This window comes from Pocillopora verrucosa, chromosome 5 (genome assembly GCF_036669915.1).
Source record: "Pocillopora verrucosa isolate sample1 chromosome 5, ASM3666991v2, whole genome shotgun sequence".
NCBI lineage: Eukaryota > Metazoa > Cnidaria > Anthozoa > Scleractinia > Pocilloporidae > Pocillopora > Pocillopora verrucosa.
The window spans coordinates 26,313,144-26,330,433 of NC_089316.1; the positions used below are offsets into that span (position 1 = coordinate 26,313,144).

The 17,290-nt window shown below is 37.0% G+C and overlaps 1 protein-coding gene and 1 pseudogene across 1 annotated transcript; one reads left to right on the forward strand and one right to left on the reverse strand.

The window, feature by feature from the left end:
- LOC131775252 (uncharacterized) overlaps window positions 1-17,290 on the reverse strand; it is a 62,657-nt pseudogene that overhangs the window by 9,473 nt on the left and 35,894 nt on the right.
- Window positions 1,093-6,076, forward strand: LOC131768345 (uncharacterized). Its single transcript, XM_066167098.1, has 9 exons — window positions 1,093-1,353; window positions 1,556-2,092; window positions 2,603-2,775; window positions 2,917-3,066; window positions 3,299-3,401; window positions 3,868-4,216; window positions 4,478-4,535; window positions 4,625-4,755; window positions 5,115-6,076. Exons 6-9 carry the CDS (start codon window positions 4,086-4,088, stop codon window positions 5,137-5,139), a joined length of 345 nt encoding a protein of 114 aa, XP_066023195.1. The 5' UTR covers window positions 1,093-1,353; window positions 1,556-2,092; window positions 2,603-2,775; window positions 2,917-3,066; window positions 3,299-3,401; window positions 3,868-4,085; the 3' UTR covers window positions 5,140-6,076.

The following is a 17,290-nucleotide window of genomic DNA, read 5'->3' on the forward strand; positions in this document are numbered from 1 at the left end:
ACCAGTCATGAGATTTCACTTTCTGGAAAAGTATACAAGAAGGTTTTGGCCAATCAGTGACTTTTGCATAAGTCTTGGAATAAAAAGGGAGATTTTTGTCCAATATTGCTCCAAATGAAATGCACAAATGACTCAACAAAGACTAAATTTAGGTCAGTATAAAAATTTAAGAAACTGACTACCTTCAAGTCCAGTTCTATAGATTGAATCTCTAATTTTGCTGATCCAGATCTTTCACATGCAAAACAGTAAGCATTTGAACAAGATCTTAGGTCATACAAGAACTTTGCTTTCTGTTTTCCAAAGCATTCGACTACATAATTTTTTTAGCCATAAGATTTTGGTTACATTTTTGTTGCATGGGACCAAACCATTTGTTCTGTATACGAGAAGTCCTGAATTTTGTTCGTTAAATTTTGTACATGTCAAAGACACCACTAAACAATGAATGATTTTGGACAGTGTGGGATAACTGTACACAAAGTCAATCACGATCAAAAAAGGAAAGGCTGATATGTGGCTAAGGTAATGGTTTTTAATACCTCAACCAGCCTTTTATCCATAGTTAGGTAGCACATAACACCAGCAGCGACAACACTCATCGATGGACGAGTTGAAAGTTAGCATAAATGTTAAATGAAACTTGTATTGATTACATGGGTATATGTTTCTTCTTAATGGTTCCTTTCAACAAATTTGAGTATGTATGTACCTTGATCTACATCCAATCAGGGTAATAGCTCACCTTGTACTTAGTTTCATAAATTTTGAAATACCTCCCACAGTAGAGTCACTCCATGGAAATCCACTGTTTACAAATAAAGTGAATATCTCCTAGTGAATATCAAGAGGTATCCCGAGCCTCCAATCATCTTCTTCGTTAAATTCTGGAATTTTTAGAACCTTACCCAATAATTTCTTTCTTTTTTTTACGTCGGTAATACGAAAGGCATTTTGATTATCTCTATGTCTAGCGCCCGACTCGGTGGCCATATTTATGACCCGTTAAAGGAGGTACGAAAATTACCACTAGCTGCTGGTACACTTCACGACACATACACAACATATTATGATGGCCCATTCATCATGGCGGGAAGAAACGCGTTATTGTTCTGATTTATTATATTTTGCAAAAAGCAGCAAGTATATTTCTCGGCGTTGGCATTCATTCTTCCATTGCTCTTTTATTTTCTTGCAATGAGCATATCAGACTTTCCCAGAGAATCGTGATCGCGTGGTATTTATACCATCAGAAGACCCTGTGCAATTTAGAGTGGTAGATCTGAGGAAAATGGTTGTTAGGGCAGTCAAAAAAGATCGTAAAGAAATTTAAGAAAGAAAACTGGATAAACGGTTTGTTTTTCACAAATGCAAACAGTTTTGGGGGTAATGTACTTAAAAGGCTATGCAATTTGTCTATTCTAATCTTATAACCCACAATTTTGTTTCTTTAAAGTGCTAAATTGAATAGCAATGCAGTTGTTAAATGTTAAAATTTAAGCACCCACCGTCAATTTTCCTGTAGATTTGCAGAATATACATGGTGTATTTTCAGGTTGGGAGATCTGAGCCTGGATGGGAGAAAGAAGCATGCAGATCAGTTTGGTGGCCTGAAGAAGTTGAGTTCACAGATGTGAATAATAGCAACAAGCGACCGCATCTGAAGGATTTAATTTCAATCATGCATTCATACAGAAATTGGAATCAACAACAGCAGCCTTAAGAGGTTGACATCAAAGTAGATGATTCTGCTCACAGTCCTGTGATTCCTATTCCTGTATCATCAACACCAGCTTCTGCTTTTATTTCTGATCCTCCCTCATCTGCCCCTGAAGTTTTTGCAAGCCTCATTTGCCCTCCTGCTCCTTCATCAACACCTGCTGTCACTGCTACTATTTGTGATCTTCCCTTTGCAACATCTGAAGGTCACATTCAACCTCCTCTTGTATTTGAGGACATTGTAAAAAGGAAATTTGGAAGTGAATCAGTTTACTGTGGTAATACATGGCAATCTGTACTGCAAACCTGCAGTGAACTGAATCAGATCCAAACATCAAAGATGCTGAGTATTCTAGGAAAACTGGATGAAGATGTAAGCTTCCTGTTATTAATTAAACTTCATTTTGTTCATTACTTTTTTGTGCATGTATGTGTGGCAAACAATTGAACAAACACACTATTTTATTTATTTATTTCACAATTAATCTAGTCTAGGATGCAAGTATTTTGTTTTGAATTTACCATTCCTAAACATTCTCTATGTCATTTGATCAGCTGTCAGCTAGAGTTTTAATACCAGTTGTTTAGCTAGAAGCTTGGGGAGGAGGCTATGTCCAAGCAGTTTGGTCCTACTAACTCCAAAAGGTGGATATTGTTTGTTTAAGGGTCCATTAATGCCAGGCCAATTCCAACTCTTTAGTTTGATGTTCAAAAAGTTTTTTTTCAACTTAATGATTAGGGTTGGGGCATTTAATGAGGAATCCATCGTGAGGGAAAACATTCATGAGAGTTAATTAACACCCTTTGACTATAAATATGAATGTTATTTTGTTTACCAATTTGTGATTTACCTATTAATGCAAGGTGTTTTTTCCTTTCCTAGACTGAAATCCATACAATCATAAAGTACCAAATTGCAAGGGACATTTAATGGTGCATGGTCACATTGCCTTGGGAGGTGGACTCAAGTTTATCTCCTCACATCCTGGAACATCTCTCAAAGATCTCTCCTTGTCAGTTTATCAACAGCAAGAATCAGTGCAGACTTCCTGAGCGGTAAAAAGTTCAGTAAAAGTTATTAACTTGGGACAATAAATTATTATCATCATCATTATTATTGTTACTATTATCATTAGTTTCATTTATAAATTTTATTGTATTGGTTGTTATTAACTTCTTATTCTATTGCTTTTTTAGACTTTCCACCTATGTTGACCAGTCCATTTATGAGCTTGGTCTGGAGTCATTCTACTCAAGTTTGGATGGAAACTGCTTCTATAATTCACTATCCATAGTCATGTCTGGACATGAAAGTGACGGCGAAATTTTTAGACTGGGTTCAGCAAGGTATGGTCTTGCTCACTATGACCACATTGTTGATGCAGTTAAAGAACAACCTATTAGTTTTTAATATGTTTGCTAAGCTTATTAGTGTACAATTTTAAGGTCCCTGTTTTATGTTTTAAGTGAACTTTAACAGAGGTCAACCTCTGGATCTCCTTTTCAAAGCTGAGACTGAGGCATAATAAATCAATCTTAAATTAGTCTTTGAAAATTCATTTCTTAGTTCTTTCTTTAGGTGCTTGTTTATGTGGTTGCTTGTTATACAGAAATATGTTAATCCAGCCGTTTGAGAAAGTTGCTACTTTGATATTCTTGGATTACTTAGCAAGCAATATAAGGTTGGGATTTTTTTCTTTATCTTCTAAACACTAACTGCCATTCATGTCAATTCATTTCTTTTCATCAACTCCATTTGTTTCATTGACTGCTTGCAAAACCCAAAATCCTTTGATCACTTTTGATAATTACACAATGATTTTTTGTGCTCACGTTTTTCAATCATATTTGACAACTGTCCAATAAGCTAAGATTTGTAGCAGTCATCTCAGTGTCGTGTTAACCATTCCTGTAGTTACTTATTACCCTCTCTGTAGAAGTAACTAAAAAGTGTCTAAAGGCAAGTCTTAAATGCCTTAAAGAATTTTACTGATATAGGTAACTAACTTGTGACTTGTTCGTTTTGAGGACTGGCTCACATTCTTTTGAGTCAATTCCATATCTTTATCATCTCATTACAACCAGTTATCAGCTCGTTTCTCCAGGCAAGTTGGCATTACAATACTGACATCTGCAGTTTTTTTTAAGAACTCTTGCACGCAACCTTTGCTGCCGGCTTTTTGAAGAAACCGATACAACAGCATTGCGAACTGTCTGGGGCTGTATGGTACAACACATCATCATCTGGCTGCCACTTACAGAACAAGGAAACACCTTCAACCATATATGCCCCCTTCTGCCATGGAAGTGTGGTGCACTGCGTGTTTTGGCGAGGATTTAACACCCAACATTCAAGTCGCAATGAGATGGTGCAGTGTCTTACTTGCTTTGAGTGGTACCACTGCGTTTGTTTGGACATTTCTTTCGAAGAGGCCAAGGATTCCACCATAGTGGATTATGGCTGCACGTTGCCCCACCCATATCGGAGCCACGACATGTGAGTGTACAGTGGAATCCCTATTTTTCGAACCTCTTGATAACTCGAACCCTTGAAATTCTGTTTCCCTTCCCTCAGTCGAACACTGCAACTTAACCCCGATTCCTAAAGCTACCTTATTATTTAAACAAAGTTTTGTTTATCTTGAATGTTCCATAAAATCTTGATTCCACTGTAATTTCTCTGCTGCTTTTTGTTTTGGCTCGTTTATAATGTTTTTAAACGTAGCGAACTGTTTATTTTATCTATTATATTTTGTAGATCGGTGTACTCAAACCAAGGTAGCATTCTACGGTTTCTAACGAAGGCGTATTTGAAGGTTTGTACGTTTAAAGATACACTTATTTTAAAGATTTTATCAAATCTAAATGAAAGGTTAAAGTTTCCATTGCTTCCTTTCATTTTCAGACATTAACAACAGAACTCCTAATTAACAAAAGTATACCTTCATTAAGGCCACCACTGAACACCAAACATCGTCTTTTATCGCACCGAGACTTGATGAGGTTGGTAGCAACTGTACCCTCGGAGGACACGCGGTAATTCCCTTTGTAGATTTAAAAATATAACAAAAAGAATTGCGATACTTAGAATCGATTGTAGGACATGGACAACTACTGATTGTGTGCAGGGACAAGTTGCTTTGCGACGTAATTTCGTTTTTTCAGTGTTCTTTAAAATTTGATTGTTTGAATGCCATTATTCCGCATAACGCAAAAAAAAAAAGAAAGCAAAACAATATGCTCGCACAGCCTTAGTTTAGTTTAGTTTCGCGATTTTCGGCTATCATGGTACACAAATACACGGTGGTTAAAACTAACAAAAAAGTAAAGCGACCTTTGCGTTTTTTTATCTGGTTCCTATTGACATTGTGATCCTTTCGTTTTCAAACAAACAGGTTGATGCATTGGCTGACCGCATGACAACAGTTGCAATGCCTATCATTACTTCACGTACTAAAGATCTTGCCCTACAGACCCGGTGTCCCAGCGGATTTGGACTCCCCTAGATTTGGACCCCCCGGTCCAAATCCGCTAGCAGATACGGACCCCCCGGTCCAAATCCGCTAGCGGATATGGACCCCCCCGGTCCAAATACGCTAGCGGATTTGGACCCCCTCCGCGGATTTGGACCCCCAACAAAACTGAGTGAAAACATCGTCCTCAACGTTCTAGTAAAAATGGATGATACTTTACGTTCCAGTGCGTACTGGATGTGATGCTCCCAGAAGTATTGTATTTGAAATTGTTTCTAGAACGGCATGGCCTATGGTTTAGTATCTGAAGACTTGTCATATTTTAATCTTTCAATTATTTACCGCGACTTTTCCAGCTTAAAAAATGAGTTTTTGATGACAAGCCTCATCTGTGACGGTCACCTCCAAACTTGCCAGTGTTTTACGTGCAACTTTTTGAGTTGACAGGTTTCCAGTATGCTATATTTCCAGATGGTGTACACTGCAAACCGTTTTTTATTTCGGAAGTTATTTTAAGTCACAATTGCCTAAAAAGTTAACGCTTTTTCTTATCTTTCAGAGCATAATCAAGTTCCTCATGGAAAAAGAGGATCTCAGTTATTTTAGAGCTTCAATTTTCTTTCAAAGTAGTCGTGTTTCGGCAGCAACTTCATTGATAGTTTTAGGCTCACTTTGCCAAACACGATTGTCGGTTTTATTACATCATCATGACACACCACATATCAAACTGGCGAAAGTTTTGATCTAGGTGCTTCAGGAAATTGAATCCAGTCCGCTCTTAACTTCGCGTATTTTATCGTGTACTTTCTTATGTTTGATACAAATAGTGCGGTGGTTTGGTTATTTAAAACCCTCAATAACAGGAATAAATTTAAAGAAAACAATAGAGCAGTTGGTGGTTATACGTCTTAAGTTATTCAAAATGAAATAATTATTAGGTGCTACACCAGGTCTCTTCTCTAAACCAATGAGAAAAATTCTTCGTCTTCAAACTTCCAATACCATTAACCTTTTCTATGCAGCCTTGTTTCCTTACTGCGGTAAATCTATCCATCAAAAGCATTTGTACCAAAACTGGAAGGGTATTTAAATGAAACCGCAACACAAAAAAGGCTCAACTCATTTGATAAATATTTTTAAATTACTCGAAATAACCCCAAATGATTACGTTACGCAAACAAAAAAGTTGAAACTTTATCTGACTTAAGAGAATCGTTTACATTGCAATGGAACAGCCTTGTAGTCAGTCAAGTGTTACTAATATCTTGATAAGAAAGGGAAACAAAAGGCAAGAAACTATTTTCTATCATTTAGTCTTGTTAATATATAAATTTCGGCAAGCCTAAAAGTGGAGCCCCACAGTTATGAATTGTTTACTTAGTTTAGAAAATTTTTGTCCATTCTGGTAAATAAGCGGCTAAAATATTAAAAGTAAAGTTTCTAGTGGATCATCAGTGTTGAATTAAAATTGCCTACGGCCAAACTAAATACTTTTGTGACACTGCCAAATCTGCTCACGGCACCTCAAATGATCTTGAGACGCAGTGAGATAAATTCCCGATAAAATAAAATGAACTCAAGGTGTCCAAAATTAGCTCACGGCAACAACAAAAAACAAAACGCGGAAAAATCAAAGCAAAACAGAGAGTGGAAACCAGTCTTGAAACTGTAAGAAATCAAATCATTTCTACGCTGCGCGAGAAAATGCCGAAATGTGAAAATAAACAAAAACAAGAGAACAATTACTTTATGAGATGAAGCCTCAAATTCCCAATTAACGGTCGCCAAATGAAACAAACTTAAAAGAAACTTCAAAACGATTAATTCTCATTCAAGGTGCAGACAAGAAAGGTATTGAAAAGGGCGCGAATGTTCGAAAAAAAACAAGACAGGCCGTTTTGCATTGGCCGGCCTGTTCAAATTAATTTACACACGCACTGTATTACCACGCTTAAAACCAAAGTTGTTAATAAATAGGAACTGAAAGAAACTTAAGTAAAGGTCAATTTTCATTCAAGATAAAGCCTGAAATGTATCGACAGACTAGAGACAATTCGTTATGCAGCGGCCGCCGACCTGTTCAAATCAGTCGAATTAATTATTCATCCGATAAAACTTATCGTAAATTACATTGCTACACCTTAGGACTCGAGCTGCTTACGCCGTAGTGAATTTCGATACCAAATGAAAAATTTACAATGAGTCATGAAGTTCTTTTCGTTTATGTATGACAAGAATCCTTTGAAAGACTTCAAGCTTGAATAGGCTTGTTCTGCTGCCTGACTGTTTAAGGTGTCCCACTGAGGGTAACGGGAGAGGTTGTAAGCCTCAGAGTAACCTGAAAAAGAAAAAAAAGCATGTTCGATTGCTTTGCATTGGTACTGACAAAGTTAAGATTAAAATATTACGTCGAATGTGCTTCAATAAATGTGTGAAATGTGCCATTAGGTTAGTAAGAGGGGATAGACCCGAGAGCATAGCTAAATGAACACCGAAGATTAAAGATGGCCAAACCAAAAAAGTCAGTTTTGGGGTGATTTACATACCTGTATGATCCAACCAATGCAATTGATCCACAAGGAACTGAGAGTTCTTGAAAAAGACAGGATCCCGATTTAAACAATACGAATGCAAATTGCAAGAGTTGTTGTAGATAACCAGACGGGCACCTGTGAAAAAAAAGGCAGAAAAATTGTAATGAACCTACTTTTATTATGATTCGTTTAATATAAAATCACTTTGATAGAGGAAATCAAGAGAAGAAAAACTCCCAAAAAACCAGGCCCTGGTTGTTCAACGGGTGGATAACACTATCCACAGAATGAATCACTATTCGCCTTTAAGTGTTGTGATAACATACAATGCTATCCACTGGATGGTGATTTTTCCAGTGGAAGGCGTTATTCGTCCTTTAAACAGACCCCAGGTAATAAAAAGAAATTTTCTTCAACGCACGACGGCATCTAATCAAAGGCCACAACATACACATGCACATTAAATCGAGCTTACCTCGAGAGAAACGCATTCGAAACACTGTAAATGGGATGGGACGTTGCAAAGCATTACATTAAATCCATAAGTTATACCTAAAATGGAAATCAAAAGAGAGGATATAAAACCATTTTACACATAATCACAGCAACACTGCGTACATTGAGTGCCTGAAAGTATGTTGTGAAAGAACATGTAATGAAGGCTGAAGAGAGGGTGTAACTGGGGTACATCACTAGTCAATAGAAATCAACAACCTTTATTTATACAAGTCGTTATGCCATTTAGCCAATAAATTGTAAGAAAAACATCGACTAAGTCAGAAAACAGCAAAAAAACGAAATAAAACAAAACAGGTAAGTCAGTTAATTTGTGCGATTCTCTGACTTGACAGCTTGCAGATGTTATCCTTTTGAAAACTAAGCGTTACAAACAGTTTTGGTCTTTCAAGAAAATGACACTTGTTGAGAAAACCTAAACCTGATAACTAAAACCAAAGGCAGAGCGTAAACCCGGAGCTTGTCAGGATAATCTGGAATATAGAAAGGCTAACAATAGCTAGTTGGGGGTCAGAGTGAACTCAAATTTGCATTTTTATATCAGATGTAATGTTGTTCGTCGTAGAAATTAACATAAATATTAATGCAAACTCATAACATTATTGTACCGTGTTTACAGTGCACTAAGAAAACTCCAGGAAGTAAGGAACCTTTCCACGGGTGGAGAAACGTGCGTCCTAGAGCTAAAGCCTGCTTGCAAGTTGAACAGATAACTGCTTTCAATTTTTGCAACCACATGTTCTAAAACTCACGAAAGCGTTACCGTGACCGCAGAAAGAGATACACGTATCCAGCCTGCAGTAAAACAAATCAGATTGTGGCATTTGATACCATACACAAAAACAAAACCAAAAAAACTCATCTCCTCAAGTGTTCACTTGTACATACTGGGTTAGCTCCGAAACATCATCCCGGTCCAATATCAGGTCAAGTTTATCATCAAATCTCGTTCTTAAGATTCTGTTATGGATTCTCGTGATCCTGTGAACCTTGATACCAGAAATTCCCAAACCCTGAAATTTAACAAGAACTCAAGTGAGCTTCCTTTAACAATTTAATTGTCGAAAGAAATCACGAATTCCTTTGATTCTGCTATACTTTGCCACGTGATTGGTCCAGAAAACTCGCGCCACTTTCTCCACCAATCAGATCCAAAACTAACGCCAATCGCGACTCGGTCACCCGCGTTGTCCCGCGCTTTAGGCAGTTCATTTGTTTTTACTTTGAGTTTGTTCCGATTGGCTGTAGGGCTAACCTTGGGTTTTGCCTTTACAACACTCCATCGAAATGCATTGTATTGTCATCTAATACATAAGAAAGGGAACGAGCATTTCCTTGAATTGCCAGGGCAACGAGGCCAGTTTTACAATACAGCTTACTTATAAAGCCACACAGAGGTGAGGTGGGATGTAGGGGGAGGGGGAAGTTTGCTATGTGCCCTTTGTTTTGCTTTTGTTCGGCTTTTGCTATGTGTTCAATTTGCTTTTCGCACTTTATTCCTTTTTCCCCCACCACTCCCCCGGTTTGTCAGTGTTGTGTTGACAGCTGCTTACTGCTTAAAGGTGAACTGTGGCTTGATTTCCATGGTGACTCCCTCGTTTCTGAGAAATTTTTCTCCTCCTCTGTCGCTATTTGAACGGCACTTAGCCTCTGATACCATTGACGAAGCGTTTAATTAAACGATATTAATTATAAACGAGTATCAATTCTTACCAAGTAGTCTCCAACACAGAACCTTGAAAAAACCAGATCATGGCAAGACTTGTACCTACAAACAAACAGATCCGGTGTCAATAATGCCGCAGAAATCTCCAGGGCTCCAGATGTTTGAAATGCAGAGAAAGCCATTCAACTGATAAATCGCTGTCCAGCGGATAAGTGTTAACAAAACGTACTGCATTATCCACTGAAATGAAATTTATTCAGTATATAGCTTGTGTGGAAATATTGAGATTTTGTGTGATATTGTGAGAAATATTATTTAGATCGAGGAGCACACAAAAGAACCGAACATTTTTACAGAGTTCTTACTCTTCACGCTGTCTCTGTAGTTTCGAAATTCTTTTCAGCAGTGCTTCCTTCTTCTTTTGCAGCGTCTGTAAGAACATCATTGTATCAGTCGCTAGGGTCTCTTTCTCTTCCAAGTTTTCTTTCTTCCCCTCGTCCCCTGCAACAGGACTTATGGGATTTTTGTTTTCTTTAAAAGATGATGACAATCCCTCTCTTTGTTCCTCAACCTCTCTCTCTATCTGTGAGGAAAAAAATTGGGAAATAACGATCCTTAAAACAATCTATCGCCTTCTAAAGATGAATGTGATAGCGTATCACAACGGCCAATCACAACCCTAAAGAGCCAATGAGAACTCAAAGTAAAAAGCAAACTGCCAAAAGCGCGGGAAAACGCGGGCGACCAAGTCGTAAATGGTTTTAGTTTTGCATCTGATTGGTTGAGAGCGTGGCACGAGTTTTCTGGACCAATCACAGAGCGAAGTAAATCAAAAACAAAGTAATCCTGGATTACTTTGGAAACTCGATAGTCCATTTTACAGTTGCGTGCTTGGTTGCCAAGCCTTTGAACAGGAGTGAGGCTAAGGTTGACCTTGTTATGATACAAACCTTGCTGCTTTTCAAATGCAAATTTACTTTGTTATCATGCTAACTAGATACTGGTCTCTATCACAACAAAGTCACCTTCAGCCTCACTCTAAATCAAAGGCTTGGCAACTAAATACACAACTGTAAAATGGCCTCTTGCACATTCCTATAAAAGTATGACAATATGTTTAAGAATTTCTTATTTATCGCTGTAAACATACATCTTTGACGGCTGAAAAGAGTTTAAGCATTCTGTTCCTGGGTTCAGCCTGAAGAGTTGCTCTCTCAGTCTCCAGTCTGAAAAGCAAGTCAGCCTTGTTTCTCTGCATCGTCTTCACGCGCATGTTGTAATACATCTTTTTCTTAACCACTGTGGTCTAAAAGAAGAGAGAATTTGAGAGCTGAAAGCTGCCTGTTGGGCCTTAACATAATATGCATGTAAATAATGTTGTCATAAAGCTGAAATTTTTTTCTTAAACAGCGAATGCTGTCACTGCAAAATATTCAAAATAAAATTCCAAGAATTTCCAGGTTTTCCAGGAACCCTGTATGTAAGATCTAAGCGCTTGCCAATTATTTCTGTGTAATTTGTAATTACCTATTTAGCTCTTAACTTTTTCATACTTAAGCTCTAAATATTTTCCTAATTTTTTCTTGGTAAGTTTGTCAGCGTCAGTTACACCTTTTTGCTCGTTTCTCATACCACACGCTATTTCGCAGTCCTCTTGTATTTAAAGCCAGTTTCTTTTACGCTTAATCATTTTTTAAGTCAGTTCACCTAAAGTCGCGCTTCGCGCAGTTCTCTATTTTGCAGTTACATAGTAAGCGTTATCAATCCAAGTATTTTTTCCGTTTCGCTTTGTTTGAATTCATTTTTTGTTTGTAGTTTGTTTATCTTCATTACTTAACTGACCTCTGACGTATATTTTTAGTTTCAACCTACTACTACCGTAGCTCTCAAAAATAAAAGTATTTCGAGTTAGAAAGATAACGCTTTTGTTGTTACACTGTGCATCAGCAGAACTTGACAACTTAACAGTTGTGGAGATCATAGAACTGCTTGGGTTAGTTTCGTGGATAAAGTCAAACCAGTTCTCTTGGTTCACATACCTCGGCCAGTTCCTTCAGTGTTTTATCGTCCACATTGTAGGAGTCCACTCTTTTCAGGTTTGGCAGGTGAAACAAGAGATGTGTTGAGTAGTTGCACAGCAAAGCCACTGGGTTTGGCCCGTACACAGGGTCTTTTAAACTTAGAGACTCCAAACATGGCAGCTGTGACAAGTTTGTAAGATCCTACAACATGTAATGCAACAAAAAACTTCAGTTGCTTCTGCCACACCTTCAGAGCTTCCTACCCATTGCACATACACATAAAGGCTTTTATTCCCTGCACCAGCAATTGATCGACCCAGTTTTTTCTGCCTCCCATCTGATAATACAGACTTGCCATTAGAAAATGCATTAAATGTTTGATCTGAACTGAGTAAGCAGCTGAATTGATTTATGCTTGCGCAGCAAGTATTGCATGTTTCAAAGCAACACGCCCTACTAAGTAGGGCCAGGGGCATGCTATGGAAATAAAATAAAATTCTAACAATTTGAGTTTTGAGAATTTGGTATAAACTGATATTTCTCTTTATTCTCACTAATTGTCTGCCTGATCTTGTATTGATATTGTAAAGAGAAATTCTGTCTTGATCACTGACCAGAATTAAAGAGTTGAAGAACACAACAAATTTTTACCCTCAGACACACCTACCTTTAAGGATGCAATGCAATTTGCTGACAAATTCAAGGTTTTTAGATTTAAGTTTCCATTGAGAGAATTCCCTGTGGGTAAAGAAAAGAATGTTATTCGTGCGATTTACTGTACATAAAAAAGCGAAATGTTATTCATGCAATTTACTGTACATGAAAAGTGAAATGTTATTCATGCAATTTACTGTACATGAAAGTGTAATTCCTCATCATGAATAGGAAGGCATGGAGGTCAAAACTAGAAAATGATTGATTTGTGCAGAAACATTAAATTTCAATTACTGCTCACCAATTTCTGTAATCTTATTTCCTGCCAAGTTCAGATCAAGGAGATAAAGAAGCTTCTCTAAGCCCTAAACAAAAAAAATACAGTTACTTCTTATTTTCTCTGAGGCATCACAGCAGGTCAGAATCTTAAATCCTTGAATCTGATTGGCTAAACCTTGGTCCGCAAGAGCAAACCAGAAGAAATGAGTTAATAAGTTATCCACTAGCCTAGGTCAGTCTCTTTGGGATAAAACTGATGCCTTGGTCTTGAGTACAGCCCTCTGCAATTGGCCCTGGGCTTTACTTAAGACCTAAGGACCAGTTATTTCACATAATTTTTTATGGACTCCCTCCACTGGTATATAACATATATTTACTGAAAGAGAACTGACCAATACATGCACATCAGTCAGACTTATAATAGAGACAGAGACTGTAAAATAACTAAATGCTATGCTGTAAAGAAAAAAACTGTTAATTTGAGTTTGTATTGTATATGGAAGAAAGAAAAAATTCTGAGCTCGAACACAACTCAAAAGCGAGACTATACGTGCATTGCCTCTTTTCATGTGTCCCTCAGATAACAGAACTCCCTTAAATTCATACCTCAATTGCAATGATATTGTTGTTGTTCAGCCATAAAACATTCAGCTGTTCCAGGTGAGAAATATTCTCAATCTTTGTAATCTTGTTGTCATATAAGAACAGCTTTTTCAACTTCTTACAGCCATCAAGGTCAGAGATAGCCTGGAAAGTAGAAATCCATAGTACTCATAACAGTATCATAATTATAATTTCCTAACTTGTAATTATTGAGTTAACTGCTTTCTTTTTCACAAGTCATTCTGCACAGTTGTAATCAGACAGTGTAATCTGACAGTTGCTGTAATTGGACAGTTGGCTGTAATTGGACAGTTGGCTGTAATTGGACAGTTGGCTGTTGAAGCAACCAATCACTCTAAGTCAACTCAGCTAAATCTACCAATCACAAAATTTCTCACAATAACCATACCAACAACCACTTAACCTAAAAAAAAAGTTGGGGAATTTCTAAAATGGAGGAATTTTATCTTTAGACATCGTGTCTACCGAAGATGTTTGTCCTAAATGTACCTTCCTCTCAATGTGTGACTTTATAGCTCAGTTAGTGGTTTCTGGGAGGCACAAGTTTGAATCCTGCCAATTTGAAACTTTAATAATTTGCTTTAGGATTTTCCAATCTTAGACCTTGCAAATTTTGGCGATTTCATGTTTTTCTCTTTTTAATAGAGGCATGGTTTGCTTAAGTTCCCCATAAATATTTGAGAATTCAATCTTGACTTGTACTTACAGTTATCTTGCTTTCAGACACACACAACTCTGTAAGGTTTGGCAAACAGTCCAGATTCTCCAGCATTGTAATCTGTTGTCCCATCAGAGTTAAATTTTGAAGATCTGGGAAGTTCTCCATACCAATAATCTTGGGAAATCCAGAGAAGAACATCTCCAGACTAGCAACATTCTTTCCTGCTCCTTTCTGAAGCTTTTCAAATTTGATCCCATTTACTGTGCACTATATGAAAAAAAAGAGAATTGCTTATTAACCAATTCACTCCCGGCAGTGACCAAGACATACTTTCTCCTGACAGCACTGGTACAATTTCATGCAGATAAGTAATGAGAATATAGAAAAATATCCTTCAGGAAATAACCAAATGTTTTATCCAATAATTCATTCTTAGAACTAAAAACTATAAGCAGAGTGTGGCAGACAGGGGGAGAATTGCTAGGGAGATCTTGGGATTGGAAGGGTTAAGAAAAAGCTTATTTCAAATCAAGGTTTGATAGAGATTCTACTTTGTGTTGTGAACGTGCCAAATGACACCCTTCAGCATGAGGGAAAGCTGAGTAATCTGCATCATACTCCAAGCTACATTTTACAGCACAATATAGCAGAAATAGGAAATGTAAATGAAGGTGATCTTCATTACTAAAAAGAACTAGTGAAAATAAGGCCTGAAAAAAATTCAGGTCTGTATGGGATGTGAACCCATGACCTGCGCGACACCTGTGCAGTGAATTTTTTTCAGGCCTTAATTTTCCACTATTACCTAAGTAGCATTTATAACTGCAAAGATTGCTTTCATATTCATTTCTTCAGTGCAGTTCAAATAATTCTATGATTTTAATATATTTACAGTCAGAAATAGGAAAGTAGTAATAATGATGACAATAATTATGATATTTAATGAGGGGACCTAACTTGCCGAGGCATTTTTCAGTGGGACCCTCCATGACTAATTAATTGCCTAGTTGGTTATAAAATGAAACAAATATGAATAAAAAGTAACATACATTCCTGATACATAAACAGAGTGAAAATTTTTTTCAAAATAAAAATGAATTGAATATCAAAGAAGAAATTACTTAAAATTAATTAAACCCATTTAAAAAAGTTTTTAGTTTTTCTTTGAAAATGGAAAAAAACTTTGTTCCTTTCAAATTAATCAGAAGGCTGTTCCAGTCTTTGGCAGCTTGGTCAGCAAAATTCTTTGAAGGAAACATCTTTACTGAATATTAGAAATTCTCCACATACCATGTAACATAAGTTTGCCCATTGCTGTGCTGTTATAATTTTTGAACACATGGACATACTGGTATCTTGTTTTGTGAAATGAAGTTTTGAAATATTTTGAAATAACATGCACCTCAATGCAGCAAAGTATCAATACTACCAAAAATAGATTTAAAAAGATTGGTTCTACTCTGTAAGCAATAATTTTAATTATTGTTCTGAGAAACAAGACATCCTGAAGACAAAACATTTGCACCACAGAAAAAAGGTTTTTGGTACATTTACAGAAATGAAGAATAAAACTACAAAGAAGTTCACGATAACTCACCAAAAAAACAATTATTTCAAAATAATGTTATTCTTAAACAAAAGCTTTTTCTAAGGTGGTTTGCATGATGAAAATAGAATGCTTTTGTTCTTTAATTATTACCCTAAAACATGTCCACTGAATGGATATTTAGTTGTATATCATGCTGACAATAATATCAGCAAGAAATTAAACATTCATTTATCTCACCACAACTAAACGTATTTTTGAACGTATGATCTGTGCTTCATTGTGAGACTTTCAAACAAGGACAGTAACATGGAACTGAGTGAAAAACCAAGTGCAGTAATTATATGCAGATAAAATGATTTGATGAAACTGTTGTCATGATGTTTCCACAGTTCTCCTCTTCAGGTTTACAGCTTGTAATAATCTCTTACTTAGGGTTATACCAATGAATAATATCTTGCCTTCTCAATGACTGAGCCCACAATTTACCACCTCTGTGAGAGTCTATTATCTAATTTCTCCTTACAATATCACCTGAGCCCACAATTTACCATCTCTGTGAGTCAGTCTATTATCTAATTACTCCTTACAATATCACCTGAGCCCACAATTTACCATCTCTGTGAGTCAGTCTATTATCTAATTACTCCTTACAATATCACCTGAGCCCACAATTTACCATCTCTGTGAGTCAGTCTATTATCTAATTACTCCTTACAATATCACCCACAAATCACATGTTAAGGTCACAAGAATAAAGGAATGATTTCCAAGTAAAGAAAGTCTTGATTTTTCAACAAATTCTCCTAATTAGCACCTAAAAAATGTGTGAAAAACAGTATAGAGAATATGCTCACTGATATTGGAGTGTAAAAGTTTATTTCATTTTTGGGTCTAATTTTATTTGTGCATAGCATGAGTGCAGTGATGCTAAACAAAATCAAATCAGTTACCAGTTCATGAAGTTGACTTTTGTTTTTGGTCTTTTTTGCTCCTTTACTGCTTGCCTGAATTGCTTGTTTCTTTCCCAAAGAACAAAACAAAACAAAAAATACCCAGTCACATAAGCAAAAAAATATGCAGAGCAAATAACATCTCATAATTTGCTTGCCTGTAAGCAAGCCCTTATTAACAGTGCTGCAGAAAGCATGTTTTTCTGCCCGAAGGAAGATTTGAGAGGAGTGGGGGAGATGCTCATCAGGGGTCTGGTACTAATTGCTAGACCTCCAGCACACCTCTTCTCTCTTCTAAAAGGATCTTCCCATTTCACCCCTCTCGACCTCCTTTTGGTGAGTGATACTGCTAGATAAATGCACCTACCAATGATTTGCCCCAGGATTGAAGTGGGAGGGGGGAGGACAAGCTACCTACTGGAAATTGATTGGGAGGGTCCTCCTTAGATGGGGATTTTGACATTTACCCACTGATTTCAGGTCAGGAGTTTGACCCACCTGCCATGTTAGGAGTCCAGCAGGCGATTTTGAAAGCCTGAAAATGTCATATACCCCTGGGTTGGCAAATCTCAATGCAAAGCTGGTAAATCTCAATAACAAACTGATCACCCCCCTGATTAAGAAAGCTTGTATTAATGAAAGTA

Bases quoted from the DNA above. Each gene is read 5' to 3' on its own strand.
- LOC131768345 (XM_066167098.1), top strand. From the start codon at position 4,086: ATGGTGCAGTGTCTTACTTGCTTTGAGTGGTACCACTGCGTTTGTTTG. The intron at 4,217-4,477 runs GTGAGTGTACAG...TATATTTTGTAG, and splicing joins CCATATCGGAGCCACGACAT to ATCGGTGTACTCAAACCAAG. The intron at 4,536-4,624 runs GTTTGTACGTTT...TTTCATTTTCAG, and splicing joins TAACGAAGGCGTATTTGAAG to ACATTAACAACAGAACTCCT.